Source organism: Heptranchias perlo, chromosome 3 (assembly GCF_035084215.1).
Source record: "Heptranchias perlo isolate sHepPer1 chromosome 3, sHepPer1.hap1, whole genome shotgun sequence".
Classification (NCBI taxonomy): domain Eukaryota; kingdom Metazoa; phylum Chordata; class Chondrichthyes; order Hexanchiformes; family Hexanchidae; genus Heptranchias; species Heptranchias perlo.
The window spans coordinates 129,751,430-129,768,813 of record NC_090327.1 but is presented as its reverse complement, the minus strand read 5'-3'; the positions used below and the strand labels follow the sequence as shown (position 1 = coordinate 129,768,813).

General features: G+C 42.8%; 1 protein-coding gene across 1 annotated transcript in view; it reads left to right on the top strand.

Annotated features, from left to right (window-relative positions):
• LOC137308838 (collagen alpha-2(IX) chain-like) overlaps positions 1 to 17,384 on the top strand; it is a 71,034-nt gene that overhangs the window by 36,111 nt on the left and 17,539 nt on the right. The window contains exons 12-23 of the mRNA XM_067977301.1: positions 53 to 106; positions 208 to 261; positions 2,655 to 2,708; positions 2,816 to 2,869; positions 3,052 to 3,105; positions 5,651 to 5,704; positions 8,520 to 8,564; positions 8,648 to 8,701; positions 8,810 to 8,863; positions 8,995 to 9,048; positions 15,766 to 15,837; positions 15,927 to 15,962. Of these exons, the coding sequence (XP_067833402.1) occupies positions 53 to 106; positions 208 to 261; positions 2,655 to 2,708; positions 2,816 to 2,869; positions 3,052 to 3,105; positions 5,651 to 5,704; positions 8,520 to 8,564; positions 8,648 to 8,701; positions 8,810 to 8,863; positions 8,995 to 9,048; positions 15,766 to 15,837; positions 15,927 to 15,962 (639 nt within the window). The remainder of the gene's footprint in view (positions 1 to 52; positions 107 to 207; positions 262 to 2,654; positions 2,709 to 2,815; positions 2,870 to 3,051; positions 3,106 to 5,650; positions 5,705 to 8,519; positions 8,565 to 8,647; positions 8,702 to 8,809; positions 8,864 to 8,994; positions 9,049 to 15,765; positions 15,838 to 15,926; positions 15,963 to 17,384) is intronic.

Genomic DNA, 17,384 nt, shown 5'->3' with positions numbered 1-17,384 from the left:
TGCCTTTGCCTTTGTACATTATACATGGATTCTATAATTTTATGTCTTCTAGGGTGAGGAAGGTGAAGAAGGCTCTCATGGAGATCCAGGTTACTCAGGAGCTATGGTACACACACATCCCTTTGTTTAAAGAGGCTGGAAAAAATTTGAAGTATGTTCTCCTCATAGTGTGTGAAAGCTTAAAATAAAATTGTTTTCGTATTATAGGGTGTTCCTGGTCCCCGTGGAGAGCAAGGTGCGCCTGGAGAACAAGGAGAAAAGGTACTAAGAAAATAATGTATGTAAACAAAGACCAAAGATTATGGGTGCCAATTTGTGCAAGACTTTGGGAGAGCATGACTGAGGGGCCTTTGGAGCATGTATGGTGAATGAGAGATCATTGGATTAAAATTTTCCATGCTTTGCACAACAAAAGAGACTTATAGAACAATTCTTAATCTACAATTCCAAAACACTCATGAATGAGCGGTGAGTATCCCAGTTTCCCATCATAACCCATTGTATTTGGTAGGCATGGTCGGGGAACTATAGACATTTTTCATATATTGAAAATAGCATTGTCATTAAAAACCAATTCCTTTAAAATGTATTTTAAATATCTGGTGTATTTAGAATGAGTTAAGGATAGCAACAAGTTCTGACGTGTTCTTTCCAATTCAGAGAGAATTGATAACTCACTTGTGAACCCCACTTCCTGTGAACCCCACTTTTGGGGATGTTTATCATGTCTTCATGCTGGCTGAATGTAGCATGTATGTATGTATGTATTTTTGTAATATTTTCCTCAATTTGCTAGTTTTAGTGAGAAAACAGGTGTGAGCATAAACCAGAGAATGTCCATGCCTACTTTACACTAAAATTAGTGAAACAGGGAAAATATATCCCAATATTATTCTTTGGCCTCTGTTCCTACACATTCCTGATCTGAAAATGCCAAAGTTCACAATTTTGTGAGGTGTTTTAATATCACAAAATAGAGGAAAAATTAAACTTTGAAACAAACAACATAAAAATAGTTGAAGATTGATTTTCTTAATATAACGTCTTTAATGTAGAAAAATGCCCCAAGTGCTTTACGGAATGAATTATTTTAAAAAACGAAACGGACACTCATATATTTCAACATGTTTTTATAAGAATAACTTGATTAATTACTTCAGTCCGTTCAGGAAAAAAAACTTAGGAAGCCAAATTAATTGTAAGTTCTCATTATGACCCATTATTAGCTAATGTCCTTTATATGAAGCACCAGATACATACTGTACTTGAAGACGAGAAATTTATGCTGCAGTTTTACTGGGCTATCAGTCTGGGACTGGAAGTTGCAGAGCATTTTCACAGTGAGCAAAACCTGACATGTGCTGTAGGCTGGGGAAACCCCTGTGGATGTTAGAAGAGCCCTGTGCATGTATAGTTCACAGTGTCAAAAGGCTATGGGACGTGGGTTTGTGCTCAAGATTCTTGGTATGGTGAGCTGTTTTCTTAGCTGTACCATCTTGGGAGCTATCAAACAGAAGCCAGGGACTTCCACACAGAGATGGAAAGAAACCTAGAGTCCGAGCCACCCATATACAGCTCCTAGGGGTATTGGCAGAGCCCTGGGAGCATGTTACCGTACATGGTGAGAGACTACGTGACACAAGGCCCAAGAAAGGGAATTGTGAAAAAATAACTTTTTAGGCTCTCGATTTTTTTCATATTACAGAAGATATTATATTTTGATCTGCCTAGGAGCAGGTTTGTAAATTTCTTTATTAATGGCTGAGTTCATTGGACCAGTCACAAAAATCCATTAATAATGGAAATAGCTCCATAGACAGGATACTGTGCTGCATTATAAACACCCTCCAAGAACCGGCCTCTTTTATATTAAAAAAAACTTTCCAGTTATACATTTGTTTTATTACTGATTGACAAAGAATATCTCCCTAAAAGGGAACTGCCTCTAATTGCTCTTTGAATGCATTTTATTTACCACGATGAGGTGGAACGAAGTGCTTCAAAAATGAGTTGCTGTAGCTGCATAGCAGTAACAAGGCCAATATGATTGCTTGTTTGTGCTATTTTGTAATATAAATAGAGAATATTATCATCAGATAAGGTATGGAAATTTTAATATTGAATTTGAAATATTTTTTTTTAAAATTCAAGTGTTTACCTTTCCTATTAAAATGAACTATTACAAGTGTGGAGTCTCATTCCTTCAGGTTTTGAATATTTTGGGGTGATTTTAAAAATGTTAAATTTTAAATGTTTTTTTCTTACTTTACCTTTCAGTCACTTTTTTTTCTTTCAATTCAATCTTTCCCTCTCTTTAGTTCTCTTTCTGTAGCTGATTTGACATTGAATGCACCCTCCTTCTCGATCCTTCCGCTGTTCATTTCCCAATCCTTAAATCTCAATGGTTAAGTAGATACCCTGTTGCTTGCCCTGTTCACTCAGGTGCCAGATGCCGTTTCCCCTCGCTGCGCCGTTACCAGCTCACACTTTCAGCAACTGCTCCAGCGGCCAGTTGAAAATTACTTCCATTGTTCTGTAAATCTTTGGAGTAGTTTATTTTGTAAAGGTGAATTCTAATTTATATGTTGACAGCATAAATAATGTGATGTGCTATCAAATAATGAGATAATGCTTTCATTGGCCACACATTGTAGGGTACTGTTGGATTTTCAGGACCACGAGGGGAACCAGGACCGAAGGGTGAAATTGTAAGTATCTCAATGTGCACTATCTTATTGACATCAACTTAGCATGACATAGCATGAGAGCAGCAATATTTAAGAAACAGTACAGTGATTTTTAAATTTATTTTAAGGGAGATATTGGAAGAACTGGTGAAGAAGGCAGTGCTGGTTCCCTTGGTGAAGTGGTAAGTAATACTTCAAAAAATGATCAATTCAAAATAAATGAATGCTTCACCCAAGAATTCCAAGTTTAAAAAGTCCATTGTCCTACTAAAAGCTCTGTAGAATTTTAAAAAGTTATTTGTAAGATTGGTTGGAAGATAATGGAGTTTATTGCTAAATTAATTGTATTTGTCATTTACAACAGGGTTCTCCAGGAAACCCAGGCTCACAAGGACCTCCAGGCATCATGGGATTAAAGGTGATTTCCAACATATTATTGTCTTTTGTTTTTGAACAGCATTCTGAAGGTAAATTATATAGATGAAATAAACTCAGAATATTATTTTAAAGTAAGCCAGGTGGGTAGGACCAGATTACATAAATTTAAATTAGGGGAAATAAGTTTATAATAAATACTAGAAAGAAAGATATACTTTGCATAATTTGCTAGGCAGGAGAGTGGAAGCAAAAACATTGGGAATGTTCAAAATGTAGCTGGATACTATTAGAGTTAGGGTACTAGAGGGCTGGATACGAAGAGAGTTAGGGTACTAGAGGGCTGGATACGAAGAGAGTTAGGGTACTAGAGGGCTGGATACGAAGAGAGTTAGGGTACTAGAGGGCTTGGTACGATGAGAGTTAGGGTACTAGAGGGCTGGATACGAAGAGAGTTAGGGTACTAGAGGGCTTGGTACAAAGAGAGTTAGGGTACTAGAGGGCTGGATACGAAGAGAGTTAGGGTACTAGAGGGCTGGATACGAAGAGAGTTAGGGTACTAGAGGGCTGGATACGAAGAGAGTTAGGGTACTAGAGGGCTGGATACGAAGAGAGTTAGGGTACTAGAGGGCTGGATACGAAGAGAGTTAGGGTACTAGAGGGCTGGATACGAAGAGAGTTAGGGTACTAGAGGGCTGGATACGAAGAGAGTTAGGGTACTAGAGGGCTGGATACGAAGAGAGTTAGGGTACTAGAGGGCTGGATACGAAGAGAGTTAGGGTACTAGAGGGCTGGATGCTGTGAGAGTTAGGGTACTAGAGGGCTGGATACGATGAGAGTTAGGGTACTAGAGGGCTGGATACGATGAGAGTTAGGGTACTAGAGGGCTGGATACGATGAGAGTTAGGGTACTAGAGGGCTGGATACGATGAGAGTTAGGGTACTAGAGGGCTGGATACGATGAGAGTTAGGGTACTAGAGGGCTGGATGCTGTGAGAGTTAGGGTACTAGAGGGCTGGATACGATGAGAGTTAGGGTACTAGAGGGCTGGATGCTGTGAGAGTTAGGGTACTAGAGGGCTGGATACGAAGAGAGTTAGGGTACTAGTGGGCTGGATACGAAGAGAGTTAGGGTACTAGAGGGCTGGATACGATGAGAGTTAGGGTACTAGAGGGCTGGATACGATGAGAGTTAGGGTACTAGAGGGCTGGATACGAAGAGAGTTAGGGTACCAGAGGGCTGGATACGATGAGAGTTAGGGTACTAGAGGGCTGGATGCTGTGAGAGTTAGGGTACTAGAGGGCTGGATACGATGAGAGTTAGGGTACTAGTGGGCTGGATGCTGTGAGAGTTAGGGTACTAGAGGGCTGGATACGATGAGAGTTAGGGTACTAGAGGGCTGGATACGATGAGAGTTAGGGTACTAGTGGGCTGGATGCTGTGAGAGTTAGGGTACTAGAGGGCTGGATACGAAGAGAGTTAGGGTACTAGAGGGCTGGATGCTGTGAGAGTTAGGGTACTAGAGGGCTGGATACGATGAGAGTTAGGGTACTAGAGGGCTGGATACGAAGAGAGTTAGGGTACTAGAGGGCTGGATGCTGTGAGAGTTAGGGTACTAGAGGGCTGGATACGATGAGAGTTAGGGTACTAGAGGGCTGGATGCTGTGAGAGTTAGGGTACTAGAGGGCTGGATACGAAGAGAGTTAGGGTACTAGAGGGCTGGATACGAAGAGAGTTAGGGTACTAGTGGGCTGGATACGAAGAGAGTTAGGGTACTAGAGGGCTGGATACGAAGAGAGTTAGGGTACTAGTGGGCTGGATACGAAGAGAGTTAGGGTACTAGAGGGCTGGATACGAAGAGAGTTAGGGTACTAGAGGGCTGGATACGATGAGAGTTAGGGTACTAGAGGGCTGGATACGAAGAGAGTTAGGGTACTAGAGGGCTGGATGCTGTGAGAGTTAGGGTACTAGAGGGCTGGATACGATGAGAGTTAGGGTACTAGAGGGCTGGATACGATGAGAGTTAGGGTACTAGAGGGCTGGATACGATGAGAGTTAGGGTACTAGAGGGCTGGATACGATGAGAGTTAGGGTACTAGAGGGCTGGATACGATGAGAGTTAGGGTACTAGAGGGCTGGATGCTGTGAGAGTTAGGGTACTAGAGGGCTGGATACGAAGAGAGTTAGGGTACTAGAGGGCTGGATACGAAGAGAGTTAGGGTACTAGAGGGCTGGATACGAAGAGAGTTAGGGTACTAGAGGGCTGGATACGATGAGAGTTAGGGTACTAGAGGGCTGGATACGATGAGAGTTATGGTACTAGAGGGCTGGATGTTGTGAGAGTTAGGGTACTAGAGGGCTGGATACGATGAGAGTTAGGGTACTAGAGGGCTGGATGCTGTGAGAGTTAGGGTACTAGAGGGCTGGATACGAAGAGAGTTAGGGTACTAGAGGGCTGGATGTTGTGAGAGTTAGGGTACTAGAGGGCTATGTTTCAATGTGCCAAATTACTTTTCTTGTCCTTGACTTTTCTTAATTTCCTATGTCCCTGAATTGTTAACTTTTCTTTGTATCACCAAACATGACAGGGATTCCCTGGTGATCCTGGATTCTCAGGAGATATAGGGGAACAAGGATATTTGGTAAGCTCTTTCAATCTCAAACTGGTATTCTCAAGTGATAAATTTACTAGAGTATGTTAACTATTTATAGATTGTTTTTTTTCTCTTTTGTTCCACTGACCAAGCTACATTTGATTGAGGTATTTAAAACAACGAGGAGAGTAGGTAAATCAAATTCTGTGAAAGTAGTCAGAATTGTAGAGCAATAGGGCATGCTTTCAAAATTAAGAGGCCACGAACAATACAGGAAATTGGACTGAATTACTTCTTACAGTTTACTTGTGGTAATTTGCAGGACAATGGGAAAAGAGCAGGGGAGTGGGACTAATTAGATAGTTCTTTCAAAGAGCCGGCACAGGCACAATGAGCCAAATAGCCTCTTTCTGCGCTGTATGATTCTATGATTTTTATGAATAATCTTTCAAGAGGGAACTTAACAGATTTTGCTAAAACCTTAAATTTGGGACAAGATGATAGAATAGAAACTAGTTCATATGCATGTGTCTAACTATCAGAAACAATACTGTGGGACAGTTATTTACATAAGCTTTCCACTTACATGTACATATGTTTGCATGTACTGTATAAAGTTGAAATTACATAGGACAAACAGCATGGAAATAAGTAGAAGAAAATTAGAACTTAAAAGAAATGATACCATTAATATTTTTTCTATTTAACAAAATTACATAATGGTAGATGAGATCATAATTTAAAAACATAACATTTGTGTAAAATCACAAAAATATTATCGCAGAACTTTTGCTTTTTACTAATTGTGATGTTATCATCTGTTATTACAGCTTCAAACACATTTTACACAAAGTCTAATGTGATATCCCTTGATAAATCAAAGCCTCTCTTCAGTCCTAAAGCAAAATGGTCTTGTTCCCACAATTGAATTTTCAGAATCAAATGTATGTTAGGTCAGAAATGTTCAAGCTTTTTGTCTTTGTGGGCTGCTTAGGGGCACACCACTAAGTCTGCAGGTCAAAGTTCCCACTAATTTGCATATACCTCAAGCTGTGGATGCTAACGGGTCTTGGAGTTCTGACTTGGGACTCATCCACTGATGAGGCAGCAGCACTAAGAACAGTCCTTTCACAACGTCCAGGTCCATGAAATTCAAATAGGGTAAATTAATGAGTAAGAAATAAGTGCACATAGAACAGAGTTGCTAGGGCTTCTTTTGGGTCTGATTCCCAGCGCTTGTGGCCCCTAGGATTTAGTTTGGGCACCCTAGTATTAGGCTGCCTACTATTTTTAATCTGACTTTAATTTAAGTGTCCTATAATACAAGATTGGAAAAGCAGTTTTTGGCAGCATAGCTGAATGTGTGAAGGTATGCAACTCTATTTGGTAAACTTTATTTTTGCAAAAGGGGACTGTATAATATACACTTATGTTTATAAATTTGAAATCTTGCCCCATGGCATTTTATTTTAGAATATCTTGGTAAATGGTTAATAATTCTGACCATGTATAGGCAATATTGGCTCCTTATTAACTCCTGCCAGCTCCTCTGCTATAATAAGTATAGTATACAACTTACTCAGCTACAATAGGTACAGTATACAACTTAGTCAGCTACAATAGGTATAGTATACAACTTACACAGCTACAATAGGTATAGTATACAACTTACTCAGCTACAATAGGTACAGTATACAACTTAGTCAGCTACAATAGGTACAGTATACAACTTACACAGCTACAATAGGTATAGTATACAACTTACTCAGCTACAATAGGTACAGTATACAACTTAGTCAGCTACAATAGGTACAGTATACAGCTTACTCAGCTACAATAGGTACAGTATACAACTTACACAGCTACAATAGGTATAGTATACAACTTACTCAGCTACAATAGGTACAGTATACAACTTTACACAGCTACAATAGGTACAGTATACAGCTTACTCAGCTACAATAGGTATAGTATACAACTTACTCAGCTACAATAGGTACAGTATACAACTTACACAGCTACAATAGATACAGTATACAACTTAGTCAGCTACAATAGGTATAGTATACAACTTACACAGCTACAATAGGTATAGTATACAACTTTACTCAGCTACAATAGGTATAGTATACAACTTAGTCAGCTACAATAGGTATAGTATACAACTTACACAGCTACAATAGGTATAGTATACAACTTACACAGCTACAATAGGTACAGTATACAGCTTACACAGCTACAATAAGTACAGTATACAGCTTACTCAGCTACAATAGGTACAGTATACAACTTACACAGCTACAATAGGTATAGTATACAACTTTACTCAGCTACAATAGGTATAGTATACAACTTACTCAGTTTAGAATAGACAATAAAATGAAAACTGGCTAAATTATACACCTTCAGTACCAGAGCATCTGATTGTTGAGTGCAGGTTTGATGGTGCGATCGAGTTACATCGAAACTACAGAAACAGGTCATTTGGCACAACTGGCCTGTGCTGGCGTTTATACGCCACATGAGCCTCCTCCCTCCCTACTTCATCCGAACCTTTCAGCATATCCTTCTATTCCTTTCTCCCTCATGTGCTTATCTAGCTTCCCCTTAAATGCATCAATGATAAATCACTACTGATGTTGCTAGCATCTACATTGAGTACAGCAGCCTTGTAAGTGGTTTACGTCTCCTGTACAAATGACCTACATCGCCCTGAATGATGCATGTAATACAAGTATCAGTGGTAAATCTTACATAATGTACACGGCGTGAGATTGCATCAGTTTTTTTAAAAAACTGGCAAAAGACTTTTTAATGAGAATTTACTGACATGTAGAGTGTTTTTTTTACCCTGATCTTGTAGGGGTATCCAGGATCAAGAGGACACCTAGGAATTCCAGGCAGTAAGGTAAATGTGTAGTTCTTGGTACTGAGTTATTAATATTTATGTGTCATGGATCTAAAACTAATTATCTACATGTCTTCCTTCAGGGTTCACTTGGATTTTCTGGAATCCCTGGTAGTGATGGTGTGCCAGGTGGTGATGTAAGTTGAAGGTGACGATAAACAAAAGTTTTTAAGCAATGGATATTAAAAGAAAAGGTACAACTGAAGGGAAAAAAAACTTCAAATGATCTTGTTATTTGACATCAGGGCCCTCTGGGAGTACCAGGACTACAAGGCGAAACCGGACAAATAGGAGCAAAGGTACTTTTGCAGATCAAATTCTATGCTGAATATTAAATAGTGTTTAATGTATGATATACCAGATTTGGGCCATGTTTGTCAGTTATCACAGGATATTTACCAGAGCAACATTCTCCATTGTTTTAATACAGGGAGATAGAGGGGACCCAGGACCAAGAGGACCACAAGGCCTGCATGGTTTTCCTGTAAGTTATTTTTTATTTTACAACATAAAATATTGTGCTGCCACAACAAAAACTTTATCCATTAATTTATTACTGAATTTTCTAATCTGCATCCATTCCTAATTCTGCGGGATTAGCTTCATGGAGGAACACTAAGTGGATATTGCCTTCTCAACAGCTACTTAGCAAAAGATTTATTTTATATTTTTTGTTTACAGCCCTTTTTGGGGTGAGATTGCTCTGAGATTGGATCAACGACTCAAGCGGGGGAGGTGGGGAAGGATACTCGTTCTCTCCCTCTGATGTGCAAAAGAGTACATTGTTTCTGTGTGCCCCATCCCGAATATTAACAAGACTTAACCAACTGAGACAAGTGAGGTTGAGACTTTTGGCCTTTATACACAAAATTGGTAATTTAAATGCTAAGCTGTTTTATCTGCTGCACGTAAGAACATAAGAAATGGGAGCAGGAGTAGGCCATATGGCCCCTCAAGTCTTCTCCACCATTCAATCAGATCATGGCTGATCTTTGACTTCAACTCCACTTTCCCGCCCGATCCCCATATCCAAAAATCTTGAATATACTCAACAGCATCCACAGCCCTCTTGGGTAGAGAATTCAAAATATTCACAACCCTCTGAGTAAAGAAATTCCTCTTCAGCTCGGTCCTAAATGGCCGACCCCTTATCCTGAGACTATGTCCTCTAATTCTAGACTCTCCAGCTAGGGGAAATGTGCTGTCAGATCTACCCTGTCAAGCCCTCTTCGAACCTTATATATTTCAATGAGATCACTTCTCATTCTTCTAAATTCCAGAGAGTATAGGCCCATTCTACTCAATCTCTCCTCATGGGACAACCCTCTCATTCCAGGAATCAATCCAGTGAACCTTCGTTGCACCGCCTCTAAGACAAGTATATCCTTCCATTAGGTAAGGAGACCAAAACTGTACACAGTACTCCAGGTGTGGTTTCACCAAAGCCCTGTACAATTGCAGCAAGACCTCCTTACTCTTGTACTCCAACCCCCTTGCAATAAAGGCCAACATACAATTTGCCTTCCTAATAGTTTGCTGTACCTGCATGTTAACTTTCTGTGTTTCTTGTACAAGGACACTCAAATCGATCTGAACACCAACATTTAATAGTATCTCACCATTTAAAAAATATTCTGTTTTTCTATTTTTCCTACCAAAGTGAATAACCTCACATTGCCCCACATTATACTCCATCTGCCACCTTTTTGCCCACTCATTTAACCTGTCTATATCCCTTTGTAGCCTCTTTGCGTCCTCCTCACAGCTTACTTTCCCACCTAGCTTTGTATCATCAGCAAACTTGGATACATTACACTCGGTCCCTTCATCTAAATCATTAATATAAATTGTAAATAGCTGAGGCCCAAGCACTGATCCCTGCGGCACCCCACTAGTTATACCTGCCAACCCAAAAATGACCTGTTTATTCCTACTCTGTTTTCTGTCTGTTAACCAATCCTCAATCCATGCTAATATATTACCCCCAACCCCATGAGCCCTAATCTGTGTAACAACCTCTGTGTGACACCTTATCGAATGCCTTTTGAAAATCTAAACATGCTACATCCACTGGTTCCCTGCTAGTTACACCCTCAAAAAACTCTAATAGATTTGTCAAACACAATTTCCCTTTCATAAAACCGAGTTGACTCTGCCTAATCGTTTAATTTTCTAAGTGCCCTGTTACTACGTCCTTAATAATAGATTCTAGCAATTTCCCTACTACTGATGTCAGGCTAACTGGCCTATATTTCTCTGTTTTCTCTCTCCCTCCTTTCTTGAATAGTGGGGTTATATTTTCTACCTTCCAATTCACGGGGTCAGTTCTAGAATCTAGGGAATTTTGGAAGATCAAAACCAATGCACCCACTATCTCTGCAGCCACCTCTTTTAAAACCCTAGGATGTAGGCCATCAGGTCCAGGGGATTTGTTGGCTTTTAGTCCCATTAATTTTTTTAATACTAATTTCCCATCTTCCATCTTCATCTGCTCCCATCTTAACGAGTATTTCTGTCCTTGCCACTCCTTGTTCAGCCAATTGGTCATTTCACAATCACTTGATCTCTTCCCATAGCCAAAAGAGGAAGATATATCCCTAAAAGGCAATTCTTTAGTAATTTCTGGTTTTTGCCTTTTCAGTTTTGTCCTCTTTTCTCCGCTCCTCTCCTAAAACTAGCAACTCTTATTGTTAACATCTGGATTCACAGGCACTGGTCACCCTCAGTACCTTGCTCGAGCAGTTGTATTTCATGTGTGAATCTAGACAATGAGTGTTGGCTGACTACAAGGGGATCACAACCTGAACTAGCCTAATGCCCATACACGCAAACTTTCCAGCAGGGGTCACCGATGAGGAGTAGGAACCCCTCCCATACAATCAGAGACTTTGGGCTCGATTTCAGCACCCGCGATCGGGTGCGTTCCTGGTGGGGGGGCCACGAAAATCGGGGATTCCCGGTGCGGGTCGGGAGCCCGGCTCCAACCCGGCCACTTCCGGGTTTTCCACAGACGCGCTGACATGCGCGCGCAGCCCCCGCATGTGGGACTCCTGCCGGCAATTAAAGCCGGCGGGGTGCCACTTAAAGTATTTATTTTGCTATTTCAGGTCATTTACAGACCTGATTAACGAGATGTTTTAGGAGGGTTGGGATTTTACAAAACAGCTGGGACTGTTTCCCGTACTGGGGGAAACACTCCCAGTTGAAATGGTCGTGTTGCAGCCATCAGCCTGTGGCAGCTGCAAAGGTCCATTTGACAGGTTGTGGGGGGAGACCCTCACTCATTGCAGGAGGCCACTCTGTCACTTTGGACAAAGTTTGGCCTCCACCACCCTCCTCCTAACAATAAAATTCACCAACTTGCACACTTACCCCGGGATCCAGAGACATGTACCTACCTTGCGGACCCCCTCAGATGTACATCTTCCGGATGGGGGCCGCCGTAGCTGCAGTCATGACCTCGGAGGGCGAACAGCATCACCAGCCTCGCCGGCCACGCCGTCCACCTCTGACACGTGGAGCTCCACAACAGAGCGCTGTGACACATCCACCTGCACAACAGGAGGGAGGGCAACCGCAGAGAGAGATGCGTTGCAGAGGGCACTACCCTCGCCACAGGGTCCACAGACCGAGGCTCAGCTTCCTGGACCTCTCTGAGCAGCAGTGCACACGGAGGCTCAGAGTCACTCGACATGTAGTCGTGGACATCTGCAGCCTCCTTCGTGCCAAGCTGCTCCCGGCTGGCCCAAGCACCATCTTCTTACCTGTCGCTGTCAAAGTCACCACTGCCTTCAACAACTTCTCCTCTGCATCATTCCAGGGTGCCACTGGGGACATCGCCGACGTCTCTCAGTCGTCTGCACAAAAGAGCCCTGCAAATACACCTACACCACTCTGCAGTGACACAATGGGTGGCATCAGGTGTGGGTCTTCATAGTGATCCTCAGGAAAGGGCATTATTGCACAAACCAGACAAGATTCGCAAAGACGTGGCAGTAGTGGTGACAATATAATATGTAATGTGAGTTGGTCAAAAATTCAATATCAGTAAAAACCATGACAAACCCTCAAACACCCTTGTGCATCCCCTTCATGCTCAAGACACGTTTGCCTTACGCTGCCGACTGCACATATGTGATGCATGCCCTGTGGCTGCAGCACAGGTAGTGGCAGGTTGAGTGAGGCTGACTGTGAAAGTGATGCATGAGAGGGTGAGTATGAGATAGAGCCATGAGATTGTATGAGGATTGGGTTGAGTGGTAGTGGTGGGATGAGTACTGGCGAGGTGAGTAAGTGCAGGTAAGATGAGGATGAGCTTTGAGTGGGTGATGTGACAGAGTAGTGTTGGCAGTGCAGAAGGCGATGTGGGGTGGGGGCGGTGATGTGGCAGACGGAGTGTAGGGGAATGAGTAAGTGTATTCACTTTGGCTGACCCACTTAGGTCATTGAAGCGCCTCCTGCACTGTATGCAGGTGGGCGATATGTTGGTGGTGCAGGTGACCTCCTCTGCCACCTCGAGCCAGGCCTTCTTGGTGGCAGAGGCAGGCCGCTTCCTCCCGCCCGCCGGGGGAAAGATCTCTGTCCTCCCCCTCCTCCTCACCCCATCTAATGACACCTGGAGTGAGGCATCATTAAACCTGGGAGCAGCCTTCCCCCTGGGCTGCTCCATGCTGTAATTTTTCCTATTTCCTGCAGCATCAGTCAGTGGAGGACTGCTCCTTTAAATAGAGCTCCTCCAGCTGACAGACCTTACTGCGCATGCGCAGTCCGCCCGCTGCGCAGCTCAGCAGCGGGGAACCCGGAACAACAGGTAAGTGGATCCAATCAGCCTGCGATTGCGTGCGGAGCAGACTGATTTCACCGGGCGCGTTACCCACGCGCCCAATCGCCCCCCTGCCGCGAACCCGCCGCCCTGGTAATTTCGGACCCTTTGAGATCAATTACAGCACTCCCACTGCTGCCCCAGCTGAGATCAGCTAGCTCAGCAAGGACTAGTGATTGTGCTTTTATGGCTTAGTACTGCACCAAATGGTGCGCTTACCTACACAGCCATTGGGGAGTATAGTTTCTGGTTTTAATTGAAAGTAATTACTTGTACTGTTTTATTTACTCAAGACAGACCAAACCTGCTATAAATTGGAAATAAATTTGGTGGAATTCTGTAAAGCTATTTTTTGCCTTTTTTTTCTGCTCCCTTTTCTCCTCCGACTTTTTCCTCCCTTCCTCCCTCCTCCCCTCTGTGCACAGCACCCCCCCCCCCCCCACAGCATGTGGAGGATCTTGGACACAAGCCGGTATCCTATAGCACTAACTCTGTTGCTATTTCAAATTAAATGTTTTTTAATACTAAGCCCGTTTTAAAGAAAAAACATACATTTGCTGTTGTAAATTTTCCTAAGTATTTCTAACAGCCATGTTGCTGTGGCGGGAGTTATATTCAACTGTGGATTTATTAAAACAAACAATTTTAAGATCACAAAAATCTCAAAAAATATATCATGGCTCTTCCTTGCAGTTCATGAATGACAGTCAACTTGGAATAAAAGTTCATGTATATCAAATGGCATTGATGCACAAATACAGTAATGTTCAAATACATATATGTGCACTCAATTGATTAACTGTATTTGACCTTCTCAATATCATGAATGCAGACTAAACTGGTTTTCCTTTTCTTATTTTTCTTCATAGGCATATGGGGGTTGATTTTAAAATGGAGCCAGGAAGTGGGCGGGGGGGGGTCAAATTGAGGTTGGTAAACCCATTAGTACGGGTTTCCCGGACATCCTTACAATTTTGACGTAAGCACGTCTTTTATTTTTTAATCGGATTCTCATCCGACTGACTGGCTGATTGACAGACTGGTCTCAGTCGGACGGGAGACCAGACAGGGAGAGGACGCCTTCAGGTAAGTCTGCAGGTAAGTCTTTGCTTGCATGGATGGGGGGGGGGGACACGGAGGGGGGGGCGGCATAGGTGGGCACGGGTGTCGCGAGTCATGGGGGATTGGATCGGGGGTCAGTCGCGGGGAGGGGACGGGATCAGGGTTCATTGTGGGGGTCCGCAATCATTGAGGGGGAGGGTTGGGGGGTCAGAGGATCGGAGTGCGGGGGAGAATTGGGGTCGGAGGGGGAGGATCGGCGGAGGATCGAGGGTCCGTGATCGGGGTGGTGGAGGGAAGGTGCAGGTAGATTTATTGGGCCTGGGGGAAGCACTCCTGCTCCTCTGGGCCCACAAGCTGTGCTTTTATAGGCACCTCCCTGTTAGTCTCGGGCCTCCTTTCACTGGGTGTAAGACAGAAGGCCCGGGAATCCCGGCCTCCCGGGGTTGAAATCAGGAATCAGTGAAAAATGGAAGCTTGAAGCATCCTTGAAAGGTTTTAAGGCCCGACCCGCCTCCTGGGAGTGGGTTGGTCTCCCGCCACTGTGAAAACCGCAAATGGATGGTTTGGAGGCGGGTCTCAAATGGTGGCAATTTTCAATGCCCCCCCCCTGCCCCCAATCCACCATTTTTTAAATTTGAAAATTGAGCCCAAGGTCTCGCAGGCTTTTTGGGCTTAATGGCCCTTTGCTGCTTTTAAAAATACATATGTTCTAAATTCTTCTTTTCTTCAGGCATTTGGTGTTATCCATGTGTGACACTGAGAACAGAAGGCTTCAAAGCCTAAAGAGTTTGGATACTTAGAAGTCCTATGGTTTTCTAAGCCGTCTACATGTGTGCTCAGGAGCAGTTTATCATCAAGTTGTAAAATGTTATCCGACCTCGCTAAAAAGAAGCCTCATTAACAGGCTCATGTACAAACAAAAAGAAATTCTGGGCATGTTCGGTAATTACCTGCATGTATTCCATGTGTTTTTGTTGTTTGGCCCCCCCAAAAAATCTGTAACAATTATCCCAATTAGAAGCTCTGTTCTGGTGGCCTAGTTACTCATTAATAGACTAACTGCCACACTAGCAATACCTGAGAAAAGACTGAGGTGGGGGGGGGACGGACTGGAGAGTCATGATTTGTAGTTGTCAGCACACATTCATGCAGAATATGAAGTTTTTTTTTTACATTTTTAAATTTGTAATTTTTCTAACAGTTGGAAATGAGGTACTTATTGAATGCAAAAAAAAGGTTGATTACTGAAGTGCTTTTTCCTCAACTAATACCTTTTACATGGCTGTTTATTGCTAATGTTTTTGCGCTTACTTACAGGGGCCTAAAGGTGATGCAGGGGAACCTGGAATACCTGGAAAGCCAGGTGCTCAAGGAATAAAAGGCTTACCGGTGAGCAGATTTGACATTGAAACTGCACCCTGTTATAAAACTTCACTTTTGCAATATTCAATCTCATGTATTGTATTTTTTCATCACAGGGTGCACAAGGTGAAACAGGTCCCGATGGCCAAAAGGTAAGAATCTGTGGTAGGAGTACAAAAGAATTCTAAAAGCTGTATAGGCCCACAATCAAAACTAATAAATTGGCACTAAGTACAGGGTGCCACTTGGTGTTGCAAGATACATGTTTCCAAAGAAAAGAAGGAGGCACCAGTCTCCACAAAAGGTATGCCTTCCACTGCAACAACTACACGCTCTATTGCTTAGCCAGCTCTTTTCACAGCCAGTGGCAATAAAATGGAAATTTATTTTTCAGTGGTGAGGTAAGTTGCTTGTAGGGTCATGGTTGTAGGCAGTGGGAACCTCGGGGATACCTTCTCAAATCTGAGAGGAATTCCTCTACCCTTAGTTGTCAACTGCCCACTTTTGGAGTGGACATTAGATTTTTCAGTCCCCGCTCGAGCTGTTCATGCAAAATCAGCTGATTTCAGTTCGATGAAGCAGTGAAGTATGTTGCACACATCAGCAACCACTCACAGATGACAAATGCTTGGGACAGCACAGGGGAGACAGGCTGAGGCTGACTGACTGACTCTGCCCTGAGCTTTGCCCTCTGCCGTCAGGTCGAGCTGATCACTCGCAGTTTCACTGCTGAGCCACTGAAGCATAAATTTCCTCGACTTCCCAGCGCTTTACTGATCTGTTTCATTTTACTTAGAGAACACTGGTGTCAGGGCCAACATTCCTCCCTCAACAAACACCACATTAATAAAAAAAAATAGATTAACCGGTCATTCATCTCATTTTGCTGTTTGTGGGACCTTACTGTGCAGAGTTGGATGCTGCGTTTTGCTTTTGATCTGGTTGCTGTGTTTGCCTACTTAACAATAGTGATTGGACTTCCAAAGTAATTAATTGGGTATAAAGACCTTTGGGATGCCCTGAGGGTATGATGCCATACACACACACATTCTTTCTTTAAGTACTAGTTTGTAACAGTCAAACACAAGTTTAAGCAAGATTTTTAACAGCAATATTCAAAGATCATATAAACTAAAAGAACAGGTATTGTGGTGAGAGCCTTGATAAGGACTAAGATGAGGAAAACCATGAGGTTTATTCAGATCTAATTACAGATTAGGAAGGCCATTCAGCCCATTTAACTTATTTTTTCACCAAAATCCCCCATCACAGCATCCAACTACCTGTTGAAAGACACCAGAACTTTTGTCTCCATTACCGTTCCTGTAAGACCTCTTTTAACTCACTCTCTTCTACTTCTACTTACTTCCATGCCTTCCTCAATTCCATCAACCTGATCCTACACATATACATTCACGTACACACATTGCCACCCCCTGAACCTATTACTGTACGGGGCCCCAAGATCTCCTTCACTGATAGAACTTTCTCAAACCATTTTCCTCTCTCCCTCGTTCTACGCCTCTGCCTGATAACTCAAATCCCTTCCACATTCACTTTCTGGCCTTGGGGGG